Source organism: Micromesistius poutassou (assembly GCF_964030765.1).
Source record: "Micromesistius poutassou genome assembly, chromosome: 4".
Classification (NCBI taxonomy): Eukaryota; Metazoa; Chordata; class Actinopteri; order Gadiformes; family Gadidae; genus Micromesistius; species Micromesistius poutassou.
Window position 1 is genome coordinate 22,291,774 of NC_140274.1, and position 16,076 is coordinate 22,307,849.

The following is a 16,076-nucleotide window of genomic DNA, read 5'->3' on the forward strand; positions in this document are numbered from 1 at the left end:
GCAAACTACAATGGCTTTTAACGTTGTATAACATTCCTCTGCTTAAATATTGCAAACTGGGGGTTAATCACTGTCCCATTGTGCATCTGAAATGAAGTCACTAGAAGGTGTCGATGGATGCTTTGGGTCTCGTTACGCCTGTAGTTGTGGGGCTGCATTAGGGTGATAAATCACAGACGTGAGGGAAGGAGTAAGGGCTAGACGAGATGTTTCACGGGATTAATGCGTATTAATCCCACTGCTAAAAAGTCACTGTAGGAAAAAATGTCTTTCAGGATTTAACGCAGTGGAAGTATATGTGATTTAGTAAGTTCATAGCAGTGTTCATGTTAAAACATTACATTATAAACAGGACAATTAAACGAGTTAACGAACAAGTCAAAATGCCAACGTATCAAAGTGACAAATGAAGTGACGGTCAGTGGTTAGAAATCACGCCATGCGCCGGGGGTCACTCCTCGGGTCACCTACTGCCGCCTCATTCACTGTCCGCCCGGTACAAGTACTTCATCATCAGGTTGTCCACCCTCTTCTTCCTCTTTTTGTCATCCTTTTTGCTGGGGGTCTTGTCGTTGTCCCCGTCACCAGGTGAGGCCGCCGCCTCCTCCCCCTCCCCCCCCGGCCCGTCCGGGTCCCTCCGCCCGGGCGCTCTCTTGACGCTGTTGGCGCTGCGGTAGGAGATGGTGGACGCCCCGGAGCTGGAGTCGGACTCCGAGTCAGACTCAGACGACGACGACGACGACGACGACGAGGCGCGCCCCTTCTTCTTGGACTTCTTCTTGGACTTCTTGCCGCCCTTCCTCGAGCTGCTCCTGCTGTGCCGGTCGTCGGCGGAGCTCCCCGACTCGGAGCTGTGGCCTCGTCTCTTCTTCTTGCTCTTGGCTTTGCTCTTGCTGCTGCTGCGGCTGCGGGTGCGGCTGCCGGCCCGACTGGAGCCCCTCAGGCAGTCCACCGCCGAGGCCGACCGTCTGAGGCTGCTGCCGCTCCTGGGCTGTTTCTCCGCCATGCGGCTCCTTTTGCCTCCGCCGCCGCCGCCGCCCTCCTCCCCTTCTTCGTCGTCGTCCCGGCTCTTTCCCCTCTCCGCCTCCGAGTCCTCCAGGCTGCTGCGCTTGAACTGGATGGGCTTGAAGCTCAGCACCTCGTTGATGGCCTTCTCCAGGTCGGGGTCCAGGTAGTTGCGGTGGCTGACGGGCTTGACGTCGCCGCCGTCCAGCGGGCCGCCGCCGTCGTCGTCGTCGCCGCCGCCGCCGCCGCCGCCCAGTGACGACCTGGCCCGCGGCGGCATGGAGACGCTGCGGCCCGTCGAGGACTGGGGGCTGTGCGCCGACCTCTCCGTGAGGGCCACGCTGCGCCGGTCGTCCACGTCGAACTCGCTCAGGCGGCAGCTCCGCGCCACCGAGAAGCGCGAGTCGGCCCGGCGGCTCACGCTCCCCGGGCTGCGCCGTCCGTACGACGGCTCCCCGCCGTTGGCGTCACCCACCTGGGACACGCTGCGACGCAGGCCCAGAGAGCTGCCCAGCTGGGAGCCGCCCACGGTGGACTTGGCGTCGTCGTCGTCCTCGTCTGGACTGTACGCGGCGGGCTCCATGTCGAAGTCTGCCAGACGGCTGTCCACGCCCTTCCTCGCGCGGCTGTTGGCCTTGGAGATGACCGACTCCCTGCCGTCCAGGTCGTCCCCAGCGTGGAGCTTTCGCCACGAGGGGATTGAAGAGCTATCGGCGTGATCCGCCGTTCTGGATTTGGGTTTGGTGAATGAAGTGAGGGGCTTCTGTGAGCCGCCGTTCTCCTTGAGAGTGCCCGAGAGGGAACCGTCGTCGCCCTTCCCACCGACAGAAGGGCGAGTTCTGTAGCTCAGAGAGCTCATGACTGACACGGCTCGGTTTGGTTCTACCTCGCTGCTGACCTCTTTATTGGCCTCTTTCCACTCCTTACCTTGCTTTGCATCTACGTTTGCAGCAAATCTAAAGACAAAAAAAAAAGGGATGTAGGCAGAGAGGGTTTCAGGGAAAAGTGAAAGAAACATGGAAGTGGTTAATGGGGAAGGAAACGAAAGGAGGAAAAATAGACAGATTGAAGAACGATGCAGAATGAATCAAATTAATCGGATGGTCAAAATCAATTAAGGGAGTAAATAAAAAAAGTTGACCAAAAAAAAAATAAAATAAAATAAAATAAAATCGGTATTGCCGGCTCATCATTGGTACAAAGTGCAGCAACGAAACAAACATTCTTTGACAGCATATAGGCAGATGGCTCACATTAAACCAATCTGTTCAGCACAGTGTAGCAATACTTACCAACAAAGGGATGCATTAAGAGACGCGGTCTATGGGGAACGCAGTGCGCACGATTAAAACCATCCAAACTTTTCAAAAGTTCAAAGTTGGAGACGGCTTACCAAAAAAGGAGAGGAGTTATATATCCTAGTAAAGAGACCAATCTAGGGCAATGGAAAGCCGTCAGCTGCCAGACACATCCATTAATCTGAGGGATAGGCTCAGGTAGACCACTGGGCATGTCCATAAATCTAACAGGTTACTGTTCTTTTAAGACAGGCTGTCTGTCACCAATTAAGACTGAGATTTCTAATGCGTTGGAGTAATTACTGTCCATCGGAGTACGCTCTTCCATTGCCTTGGTTTCTTTTTGATGATGTAAACTCCAGGGCAAAAAGCGACCGACGGAGTGACGAGTAAAGCAAGCAAGCAAACACACACTTTGCGTTATACTGACCTGGAACTCTTGAGGCTGCCGCCGTCGTCGGAGAGGTTCTTGCCGTAGCCCTTGCTTTTGGAGAGCCAGGACTTCACTCCATCCACGCGGTTCTCGGCCTCAGAGTCGGAGTCTGATTCGCCCTCGCTGGAACGGAGGACAGGGGGGAAACGGAAACATAAGTAAGACAAAGAAAAATGAAACGTCATCATATCTTAAAAGGGGGAAAGGGAGTGTAATTAGAGGATGGGTAACCGTCGACAAAGCGTTGCAGTGATTCTGGGCTGCCTATGCTTAAGCAAAGTGTGAAAATGTTATATATTGTGTAGCTTGAGTTCTAGATGTTAGTGCTAGCCTGGAGGGGGGCAAACCACTTATACATGACAGCAATATGCCCCTACACACTCACAAAGACACACAACTCTGGGAAACACGTGCACACAAAAGCCTATTCCTCAAACACACACACAACACTGTTACCAAAGCAACAACACAGCATTTTATTATGGAAAGCATGAACCAGAAGTTATTGTGCACTAAAATGCACACACAAGAAACTAACAATTTCACTTGGGTAAAACAATCACCAAAAAAATAATAGACCCGGCTATAATAAACCATTTTAGCCTTGGGATACGAATAATAATTGAGCAGTCATTAAATAGATGGATCCTCGTTCATACTTCATACATCACAACACACGCGTGCATAAACAGCTTCCGTGTTTGACAGATTGATTCGGTACACAGCTGGACACAACGGGGGATTTCTTTCTCTCTAAATTATCATTATGCATCGACGAACTACTGAGAGGCCGCTGTCACGGAATTTGACACGGATGAAGAGCACAACTCTCATTAAGTGCCGTCAATGCCCAACACCCACGCGGCGTTACAAAATGACATTCTATCAGCCTAATCGTTTCAGAGAGACATCATGGGGGTGGTTCAGAACCAGGACATCTGTAACTGAATATCCCACTGTGGAACGGGAGGAAAATTCATTTTAACTGTAACCGCATCCGTGGAAAAAAATCCCATTACCTCTCCCCCCTTTTTCACTACCTTTTGCGTAGAGAAAAAGTTAGGAGGACTTGAGTACTAGACACAATAACATATCAGTCACGAGCGTGTGGTTTGTTTTTCAGGCCGTGTTTTGGGCTATTACTATCGGTGCGTGAACACACCTCCATGTTCTGGTGAAGCCACAACAAAGACTCAAAAGACTTTGAAGTCTTCAAAGGTTTGAAGAGGAGCAGCAGCAGAACACCCCCCCCCCCCCCCCCCACCCCCCCACGCCCCCTGGTAGATCGACCCACCAGCCCCGACCTCACGTCAGCGCCAGCCAGGCTTCACAATGAGCTGAACCACATGACCCGTTTGTAATTGGTCGACGGGGCGTTTGCATTCAAACACCAGGCTCGGGTAGAAGAAGAAGAAGAAGTAGCAAAAACACATATGCTTGTAAACCGAACGCACAACTCTTCAGAGTTCAGCGTTAACCGCGTCGGGTCCCAGATCCTCTCCTCTCCGCATTCGCGTCACGGACTCTCTCCCAGGGCCGCCGCCGAGACAACAACAGCGGCGGGCGCGTTGTAATCGAGGGCTTCACACACGGGTGTCAACCACAATTGATGTCCTTGACCACCGTACTATTAGTTAAGCTTCGCTGAAAGCCCCGGGGGGGGGGCAGCAAACAAACGGGAGTGCAGAGGAGACATTAATTGTGGGTGACAATCCGCCGCCACCGGGTGTACATCTCTGTTACACACTATTACATTCATCATTAGCTCCCGTGTACCCCCCCTCTGCCTCGCTGTGAGTCCCGTCGTAGATGGAGACCCTGGTGGTGCGGGGACGCGGACCCCCCCCTCACACGCAGCCAGTCGAACCCCCTCTAGGTCTCTCGTAAACACAGTGAGGCGAATGTGGGCTTTCTCATTCAACTGTTGACACTCCTGAAGCCTTTTGTCCAAAGAATCAGACCGGGAGAGTATAACTATTCATGTTTTGTTTTTTTTTGCAATTTGCACATTTTTTCTTACACGCCTCCCCGACACCAAACGGTATAAAAGGATAAGGAACACACACACTCCTGGAGGAGCAGGGGCGGGCGGTCAGCGGGGGGGGTGACCGCCCGCACCGCTCCCATGGCCAGGACGGATTCTTAACACATTTTGAGCACAATGCATTAATAAACCAGGAGCAGGTGAATGATTGATGAGGGACATGTCTCCCCTTTCTAGATCAGGACGGCAGCCAGACCCCGGACATGGTGTCACCCCCCGGGGTGGACAGGTGGGGCCCGCTGGCTGCAGAGTGTTGTTTAAACAAGAGTCCCCGCGGCCCTGCCTCAGATTGAGGACACGGCACACAGCAGGGAGAGGAGACTCCCAAAGGAAACCGAAACCAGACCGCTTGTTATTTTAGCAGCTGACCCCGATGTTCCTGACACGAGGCAAACAGAAACGATGCAATATGTAAGTACTATTCCCCCCCGACGGCCTTGTTTGAGGGTTATTCAAACGGATTACACTGAGAGGGTTTGTCTCATGCTTTGGGCGGGGGGAGAAACGGAGTCAGTAAAGTGTTGAGGCATGCAGCTTGAGCCAGCGTGCGATGGATGGGGTTAACTCTTCTGGATCAATTTGGGAACTGCTGCACGTTGGATGATGCAGTATTTTTGTGCCGCAACAGATTGATTTTTTTTTTTTTTGGGATTATTTCAATACACTAATTTTGGATCATTTTCCAATGTGAGATACTCTGAGACGGCAGTATACTACATCATTCCGAGCAGGTCAAATATTGCAAGCCTACAAACTAACACAAGCTTCAGTTCCTCACGTTCTGTTCCTTCTTTTCTGATACTTTGTCACCATGTCTTGCAAACTGGTAATGGTGGAGTGACAAATGACGACGAAAGGAATGAAAAAGCAAGTTAAAAGAAACAATACAACTTCACAAAGAACAAAAAAAATAAACACCAATGAAGAAAAAGGATGAAAAAAAATCAAACCCTGTGACAAACAAGACACTCTTAATCGTTTGTAGACATTTAATAGTAAGAAATACTCGCTGACACTGACAGCGATGTTCTAACAACCATTATGCCTGGCTTTATTTAAAAAAAAATCATCCTCATGGAACTGTCTGTTCCATGAGGATGAAGTTGTTTTGGTTCCTGCACTCAGTGAAATGATGTATTCTAAGGACACTGGTACAATGAAAGAGGACTTAAGTTAAGTTACTCAAGCTCCCTCACTAAAGGGTCCGTTTTTGTGGCGTTTCAGACAAAGAAACATTCAATGTTTTTTTTTCCTCTTGCCTAAAGTATTTTCTTCCACTTTATTCGCCGATTGCTATAATAAACTACATGTATATTTGTGCCACTCTCCTCATTACCTCTGCTGAAGGAAATGAGGTTATTTTCCAGTTACCCATTGTCAAACGAGAAGCAGTGTACTTTATTTTTTTTCTATCAGCCTAGCATAAAAAAAAAAAAACAATAGCGAGCTCATCAGTTCTCGTCTGCTTCCTTGGATTTCAGCTAACTCGGCCTAATGCGACTATGTCCAAGTGTCCACGGGGCTGATTGAGAAAGATATTGTATGGTGGTGCCTCTGTACGGTATAAGTCTCTCTGTCGTATCACATTCCTTTAACCTAGACGATGATGGTGTGGGGGGGGGGGGGGGGGGCAGCACGTGTACCTGTTGATGAGGTCTTCGTTGTCATCGCTCTCCATCTCGTCCTCGATGGCTGCTTGGAGGTCACCGATCCTCTTGAAGGCCAGCTTGAGGTCGGCCTGCAGGCTCTGGTTAGCAGCCTCCAGGCTCTCGATGTCCATCTCCTGCCGGTCAGGAGGGGACAGAGAGGGACGACGAGGCGTTACCACGTACTCATTTTTAAGGTTTAAGGTGTTTTTTTTGTTTTTTTCCACAATCGGACAACAATGTGCACGTCTTTTCATGTCAGCATCTGCATTCGATTTGACAGAAAATATATGCTTGCATTAGCCTCATTTACTATGATATAGACTAATATATTATATCGTAATTAATATAAAACATCAATCAACCGATATCTAAATCAAAACAATGAAATCTGTCTGCATCCATGAAGAGACACGTCGAAGTGTTTCACTGATTCAACATTTTAAATACATGTAAATGATGCGTTTCAGTGCATCGAACAAATGCTGTACCCTTCCGTTTAGCAGAGCAGTGAAAAAGTTCCCAACAGAGATTCATTTTCCCCAGTGTGAGTAATACGATATGCCGGCGGCTGGTGACACAGCTTGCATTTGACGTGTTTTGGATCGTCTTTGATGGTTTCAAAGTGCAGGCATTGGAAGTTTTCCTGACATTGTGTACCCTACTAGAATAGTCTAGAAGACGCAGCTGTAACTCCGAAAAACAAAAAGGACGGATAGTGCCACTGTCAACACACTCAAGGGCTCATCAAACATACAGTGAGGACATTTAATGGTAGCAAGAGCTAGATTGCAAACAGGAGACGCACTCACTTAGCAACCCCATACACCCAAAGGAACGCCCCGCTTCTCCACACACGACGTTTCAGTCACGATTCAGACTATTAAAGATAAGGCTGGAGAAACTGGCTTTCAATCAGAGACTTGAATCGTCCCTAGATGTCCCCTATGTCTCCCCTAGAATGGGCTAGTGTTATTAATTAGAGTCTTTGCCTGGTTCCGGTGAAAAGAATGAAAACCAAATTAACCCAATAAGAAGTCTACGTGTGAGAGAGAGAGAGAGAGAGAGAGAGAGAGAGAGAGAGAGAGAGAGAGAGAGAGAGAGAGAGAGAGAGAGAGAGAGAGAGAGAGAGAGAGAGAGAGAGAGAGAGAGAGAGAGAGAGAGTGAGAGTGTGTGTGTGTGTGTGTGTGTGTGTGTGTGTGTGTGTCAGCAGCGAGCGCACACGGCCGCGCCACCTGGCTATAAACGACACGTCCGCCACGTCGTCCGTACCAGCTCGTGCTTCTTCCGACTGGCCTCCGCCTCCTTCTTGGCCAGCTCTCCCATCTCCTCCTTGACGTCGCGGATCTGCCTCTGCAGCCTCTTGTTCTGCTCCTTCTCCCGGTTCTCCGTGGTGCTGCAGTGGTCGCGCTCCTCCATCAGCTTCTCCAGGTTCTCCTTGAGGCGGGCCACCAGACTCTGGAGAGCCGGGGAAGGGAAAAAAGGTGCGTGACTTAATGCATGGGGGGGCCACAAAACACATGGGCCGTGTCCCAATTCAGGGGTTGCATCCTTCGAAGGACGCATTTGAAGACTGCATACGTCACAGCGGCGCGCCAAGTGCTGTCCCATTTCGAAGGGTCCTTCGAATGCGGCCGAGATATGCAGCCTTCGTTTCCCGGATTTGAAGGACGCATCGGATGCATCCTTCACGGCCCAACGTATCCCAACATTCGTTGCGCGTTGGATATTTTTTCAGAAATGGCGCGGAGAGAGCGGAAGCAGCAGCTGCAGCGAATACATATTTAATGACAAAACTATGTAAAAACATTTTTTTTAATATAAAAGTAAGGTTGGGACCATTTTAAATATGTAACTTTATTGTCAAAGTTCAATGACATTAACGTTAGACATATAACGTTAAACTAATTAACGTTAAGCCAACGTCCTCTCTTCCTCTTCACCCGGCGGTGAATCTTCTTCGAAGGATGCAGCCCCTGAATTGGGACATGGCCAACGTGTGTGTGTATTAGTACGTGTGTATTCTGCTCGTTCTCTGAAGGAGGACTATTGAGCACCCTAAGGGATTCATCGCCTCTACGTTCAGCGCTGCCGACTACAAACCTGTTAGCCTGTTAGCTCCCACATTAGCAGCTGGCCTGGCCGATATTTTACATAGTAAGTGGCTGTCCCCCTTGCGGCTATATTGATTGAGCTTTAACGCCTTCGACTTTAAGTCCTAGCAGTTTTGAAATGTTTGCGGTGGTAAAAGAACCGATACAAAATTGAGTTTTAACCACTTGCAAAAAAATTAATAAATAACGTGGTCGGCAAAAGAGTTGTTTGTTTTGCGCTTGCGTTGGAACAAGTGGTTCACACTACTTATCAGTGCTGGTGTTCTGTCAATTTCTGCAATTCTGCTTTCTGTTCTGTCGATTTTGCTACCTAGTGGTTCTGCGCATGACAACGCTATTGCGTATTGGTGTAAAATACACATACTGTACCCCTGAAATCTCCAATAAATAACGTTATAATACAGTATCAAAACATGCTCCCCGTATTCTTACAGTGTACACGGAGTGAGTAAAGTCGTGTAAAATAACATGTTTCTGTAGTGGGAGCATCGTTTGACAGAGGCAGTCGGTCAACAGATTAAACACGCTACCAAACACATAAGGTAGCCCTTTTTGATAGGGTAGCATGATTCTATAGACTCTGATACTGTATTATAACGTCTTTATTGGAGAGTTAAGGGGTACAGTATGTATATTTTACACCGATACTACACCACCGCGGGTCAATAGTGTCGTCATGCGCATTGTGCAGAACCACTAGGTAGCAAAGTCTGACAAGGGAGCAGAAATTGGCAGAACGCCGGCAGGGCCCCAGTGAGCGGTGAGCTCCTACCTCCAGGCGCTTGACCTGAGTCTTCTCAAACTCCAGCTTGGTCTCCAGCTCCCGGACCTTGGCCTCCTGACGGCCGACCTGGGACCGCTCCACGGTGGACTGCTCCTTGAACTCCAGCTGACTCTGCAGCGCTTGCATCTGTGGGGGGGGGGGGACACGGACGCACGGACGCACGCACGCACGCACACAGGCACGCACACAGGCACATACACGCATACACACACACACACACACACACGCACACGCACAGACCAACATGTACACACACACAGAGACATACAGTACACACACACACACACACACACACACACACACACACACACACACACACACACACACACACACACACACACACACACACACACACAGACACAGACCAACATGTACACACACACACACAAACACACACACACACACACACACATACAGACAGAGACACATAGACATACATACACACACACACACACACACACGCACACAGACCAACATGTGTACACACACACACACACACACACAAACAGACATACACACACATGTACACACACACACACACACACACGTACACACACAGGCACACACACACACACACACACACACACACACACACACACACACACACACACACACACACACACACACACACACACACACACACACACACACACACACACACACACACACACACGATTGAGCTGGTTGTGACAACATGGCGTTATGTTGCCACCGTGGGGAAATGCTTTTTTCGCCACTCTGGAAAACTGAGGCATTGCATAAGGCATGGAGGTAATCAACATCTTAAAAATACATAATATAAAGTAATAAATAAAGAGGGCAGGGCTGGAGACATTCCGCTTTTTGTTGTGTGTGTGTGTGTTCACTCAGGGGCGAGGCGAACGATTATGGTCCATATTCTCCATCCATCCTCCATATACAAGACCTGGCTCGACACTGTTCTGTACAGACTTTGCTTCAGAAGCAGAAGCCCTTCATTACTGGACCTCTTCATATCCATAATTTACGGCCTTCAAACATGCCACGGAATACATTTAATTATTCTAAAAGTACTATTTTTCAAAGCGGTTTCAAAGCTTTGAGAAAGATTCAGCCTTTTTGGCTGCAAATGAAATAGGGGATGTGCAAATGAGTAAGAAGAAAATAATGCAAGCAAAGACGACATCAACTATACTCTAACCAGCTAACTAACTAACTATTGAAATTCAGTTAATCCATTTCATTCACAATTGAAATACATGCATGTATAGAGCATAATACAGATTTTGAAATACATGTTAGGTGTTTAAGATCATATACTGTATTTTAAATAAAGCTTGATTTGTGAATAGTGTTCACCGAAAAGGAATGAGACAAGCAAGTGGGAAGTGACAATCTGTGGCGCGCACGCGTGCGTGCATGTGCGTGCGCGTGTGCGCGTGTGCATGTGTGTGTGTGTGTGCGTGCGCATCAAGTGGGGTGAGGTGGCTTAACAGAAGCCTCTACACACACTCTTCCTGCCACTGCAGAGATAATTCTTTTTTAAGAATAAGACAAAGCGAGCGGAGGTACAGCTATGTATGGCAAAGCTTAAAGATAGCTCAAGATATAGAGGGCTGATAGCTCCCTCGGTGGCCATGCTTCATCTAAGTCTCGGGGCTTTTGATTTGGGAGCCTGTGGGGTTGGGCTTGCCAGAGAAACAAATTAAATGACAGGTCTAGCTCTACAGCTGGCAGAAGATATATCCATAAGCCAACTAAATCTTAAAATGGAAGCAATTAAATGTAAAAAAAAAAAAAACTATCTATGAATAAACGACATTCAAAAACTGCAGGCATCTGGTGATAATCTATTGAGGCTAACAACAGTCGCTCTACAGTGGGAAGGCAGAAGCTGGCCCAGTTCTACTTCAAGGGTAGCGAGACCCAGAGCGGAATAGCAGCCACAGTAGCGGAGTGGACGGCCCTGCCAGCCATTAGGCTGCTGGCTAGCAGGACGCCACGCAGTTCTATTCATCATCGTAACGGCAGCGGCAGAAGTAAGGGGGCATTGGAACTGTCAGCAGAGCCATACAAAGTCAAAGGTAATAATATGGACTCTCTGGGGTGCTAATGGTTTGATGGATGGCCGTAGTTAAAAGCCAAGATACAACCCTCTTAATCTGAAAGTATGGTGCCATACGTTACGCTATCATATCCATCTACCTCTATTTGTCAGGGTTCAACGACAGCAGCCGTCTGAATGGACTACGCCCCATCCACAATGCACTCTGACTGTCCTACTAGTGGGCCGGCATACCTTCTCCTGGACCTCCTGCTTCTCCTTGAGGGCCTCCTCTAGCTGGGCTTGCAGGTCGCTGATCTGGCCCAGGTTCTGAGCAGCCTGGAACACACAGACACAGGAGGGGGGTCAGTGGGCAGTGGACACAGTCTATAACTCCCACTCAGGGTAGTGAGACAAGGCGCTATTTTAACGGTTATTCACCATATTCTTGAAAATAAAGCTGCCGCTTGTATGCCGATTTTTACGAACCAAAACCGCCGGCTATTTTTTCGGCAACGTCTTTACTGTGCGTTCACACCAAAAGCGAGTCTTCTTCGCCCCCGAGTTTCATCGCGCAAACTTCAAAACACTCCCGCGAGTGCAGGGGGAGGGGCTTACCTTACTTTAGCATGCGGTTATTTGTTTGGAAACTGCTGCGAATATTCAAAGCTTGAAATTATGTATTTGGGCCAGCCCTAGTTTCCGTGGTGCCCAAAGAGACATGTGAACAAGTGACTGACAGAGACACAGACACGTGACGGAGGGCATCGCGGAGGCAACACAGGAGTTAAAGAGCATATCAATGAATCTTCTCATGTCGATGTAACCGCACTGGGAGTGCCTGTTTCCCCACCAGATGAAGCCGCCGTCTGCGGCGCCATCAGCAAACCCCCAGTGGGAGCGGATCTGGGGCTCACTTTACAGGAAGGACGGCTGCATTTAAAGCTGCTGGTGCCAGATCCACTCCTCCTCCTCCTCCCATCGCATCGAGGGCGCTGGTACAAATCCCTCTACGCTGCTCTCATGTCGACGGCTCACCGGTTCCCATGAAAATATGTTAATGCTTATGTGTGGACCTACTACGGTACATCAAGGAATAATAACCCCCTTTTTCAGAGAATGACTCAACGGACTAAACACAAAAAAGGATTCCCTGTTTTTTGGCTCCTTTGCCAACGGCGTGGTAGCATGCCGCTCCGCTCACATGCAGCTTGCCGTGTGAGCAGAGCGGTCGCGGATCGCGTCCCAAAATATCTATTTGCATTGTACTAGTTTAACCCAGGGACCTTACGCACGTTTGGAATGAACCCCTGTGCCCGTGTGTGTCTGGATTGGCTTGAAGACTGAACTGCAAACAGTTTTCCCAAAGGCAAACCACTGTTTTAAATGAATTAAATACTGTTGTTCCGTGGACGATGATGAAGGTCTTTAGATTAATAATCAAAGCCTGACTCCATTCTGCATGATCGGGGGGGATTACACTTTCACTTTCCCAGTGGGAAGACACGCTAAAACATCCCGTCTAGTTAAGAAAAGTGTCCTTAAATGTTTCAAACTAAGAAACCCAAAAACTCAATGCACCACTTTTGCACGGGTCCTGACATGACCACGGATCACCTCTGTGTTTAGTAGGTACGGTAGGCAACGCAAATCAACGTTCACCGTATCAATCAAGTGGCAGACCTCAAGGAGGGACGGCAGATGTTCACATGATTGAAACGAAGCAGATGAATGGAACCATTCTGAGGGCGAGCAGCGCTGCAGTGGCAGTGACGCGGGTGAGTGTGAGGAAGACCTGAGAGACTGCAGACTTGTGCTTCTTCACGAGCTCGTTCAGGTCCTCCTGGTCTTCCTCGATGCGGGACTGTAAGTCATTCTTCTCCCTCTGCAGACGGCTGAACTGCTCCTCCAGCTAAAAGACAGGAGAGGAGTGAGGCACACATGAATAATACATATGGCAATATCCAGAAAGCCTTGTACGATCCAAAAGTAGTTCAAATGGTATAAATATTTGTGGTGTTCTGTGGCATAAGAAAATAGGGGTGCCAAAAAAAAAAAAGATATCCCATTTACTTGACTTTGCCTGCATTTTACATATTACACCTTCTTTCATTTTTGTGTTTTTGTTTGATGTACTGTAATTTGTGTATAACATTTGTTATCTTCTTCTAAAGCGAGAAATCTGTGTGTGTGTGTGTGTGTGTGTGTGTGTGTGTGTGTGTGTGTGTGTGTGTGTGTGTGTGTCCTCCACATATACCTGGAACGGTTAAACTGATCTACTACACACTTGTGTAGTAGATTGCGTGTGTATTGCTGGGGACCAGAGGATATGCAATGTTGACTTATTTGGCACAATGACACATTTAATATTGACCAACTTCAGACAAAAAGAGAACGATCAGGGGGTGTGGCTACAGGGATCAGCGGATAGCCTCATGCATGTCTTCAGATACGTCGGCAACAGGCTCACACAAGCCACAGGTCATCGTCTTAAGTTCACTTGTTCACCGTCGGGACGGTTCAAGTCTTTCTCTGGACGACTGACTTCCTTTATAACAAATGATATCGGCGATCACCTGCAACAGTGGTCCAGTTTGTGAAACTGTGAGTTGTTGTTTTTTTTAACTATAGATGCAAACACATTACCTAAGGGGGATGTCCTACATGGGTCCACAAAGTTATAGGTCCCTGAAGCGGTTTTGTGATTTATTGAATAATGGTGGCTCATTTGCATATTCCGATTTTCTCCAAGAAAAAAATAAAATAAAATAAAAATTTAGGTCGGCATGATTAAGAACCAGGTGTACCAAATTTTTGGTCATTTGGGCTTTTTTTTTTCAAGGTTTTCCAAAACTTTCATCACATTTAGTCGTGTGAGGTACAAAAACAAAACTCGATATAGACTGACCTTATTGGTCCTTCAGCATGTCAGAAAATGCCCCAATGCCAAGTTCAGAATAGTTTGGCAAACAAGGCAGGGGGTCTGACCACTACTGCGCTGATATACGCAAAATGTTTGGGCATGGGTTTGATGTTGATACCTTCAAAAGTGTAGGATTGGATAACGAAAAACGAAAAGATAAGAAACATGAAAACAGTAGTGTGTGACATAACAGTCAGGCTTGCTTTGCAACCACACTTACAAGAAACAAGATAACAATAGTGTTGCTTGCTTTGCAACCACACTAAAAATTGTGAAATAAAAAAAAAATAAAACAGTAAATCTTGCCATGTACCACAGACTGTATTTGACTGTAAATGTGAGTTGGCCAAAGTCATTTTTGGCATAAACTATAATGATCAATTAAAAACAAATAAAATGACATTATTATGATAGTTTTTTTAACACATAATACACAATTTTCATAGTAATACCTGAAAACGACGGTGAAATGGAACCCTTTGTTAAAATCTCACAAAATGACACATCAGTGCAGTGACACGATGTACAAAGAGAGGCGAGGAAGAGCAGTGCACATAATACCCAATTTCAAACGCTGTGCCGCCAAAATGAGACAATCATAACGATAACACAAAGCCCTTTAGGCTTTACATTAGGCCAACCCCACCCCCGTGTTAGATAACCCACCGTCCGCCCCAGCAGCCCAGCTCATTTAGAAGTTCAGTGTGTTTAGTTAGGCGTCTCCACAAAGGGCGCCGTCTTTGTAATGCTGGCTCTAATCATGCGCTCTGCTAATCGGCGATCCGTGAGGGTCCTTAAAGGTCCGCACTTTCCTATTAGCGTCCTAAACCCTGCCAGCTAACGCCTCGCAGCAGCCATTCACCGCTGGACGAACTGTTAATCCTATTGCAGTAATGATGGCGCAAATGAGGACATGAGAGAGGAAGACATAAGAAGAGATATCCTTAAGAGATGTAAGGCGAGGGAGATGGATTGAAGTTTCGAAACGATGGTGTGTTTGTTCAATCACAAATAACGCTAAAAGGCCTGGTGGATCCGTAAAGCCATTAGCACCTCGGCAAACAGAGTGATCAAAAGCGAGAACGGGATATGGGTATTAACGACCAAACATTTTTCTTGATGAGATTCCGAGGGAAGAGATTATGGTAGCTTTAAACGTTAATAGCTGATCTAATTGCTAAAAATATATTGTTGGGAGCTTTGTATTGTGTTCACTGACAGAACAATGGATAATCCATGGACTATAAATGCCCCCACAAACACAGGCATGCACACACACACACACATTTTTTATATTAAATAAGTTTGCCATTACACACTTGGAAGTGCGTCACTTAAAATCCAACTAGGTATTATAACAGCAGTTGTATGAAGGCGTACCTAATTATGCCAACGACTACTGTAACAGTATCTGAAAATATAGCACTGCTTCCTGCTTCATTATCTCTGACAGTTATTATTCCTGGTACATTCCAGGACTAAGAATAATCATTGTCAAATGTACTTTGCGTAACTATTTACATTTGAGTGAAAAGGTAAGACACAGAAAAACTTTGCACCCACCTGTATTCCTGATTGCTTACTGACTATCGGGTACATTATACAATATTCAATATAATCAGCTTGCTGATGATGAACTTGAAAATGTCACAACTTGAAATGTCACATCCAAATAAAGTTGATAATGCCAGAAGCAAAAGAGTAACATAGTAGTCAAGAACGTGGGCATAAGAAAAAGGAGTAGGCCAGGAAGGACACGAAAAAGGAGGAACATGTATTTCTAACCAGAATGAATGTATCAATTTA

At 47.2% G+C, this 16,076-nt stretch overlaps 1 protein-coding gene across 1 annotated transcript in view; it reads right to left on the minus strand.

Annotated features, from left to right (window-relative positions):
• Nucleotides 1–16,076, minus strand: part of myo18ab (myosin XVIIIA b) — a 61,597-nt gene that overhangs the window by 2,083 nt on the left and 43,438 nt on the right. The window contains 8 exon segments of the mRNA XM_084466611.1: nt 472–1,961; nt 2,734–2,859; nt 5,559–5,603; nt 6,424–6,563; nt 7,699–7,884; nt 9,313–9,450; nt 11,603–11,686; nt 13,143–13,259. Coding sequence (XP_084322737.1) covers nt 479–1,961; nt 2,734–2,859; nt 5,559–5,603; nt 6,424–6,563; nt 7,699–7,884; nt 9,313–9,450; nt 11,603–11,686; nt 13,143–13,259 — 2,319 coding nt within the window. The 3' untranslated portion in view covers nt 472–478.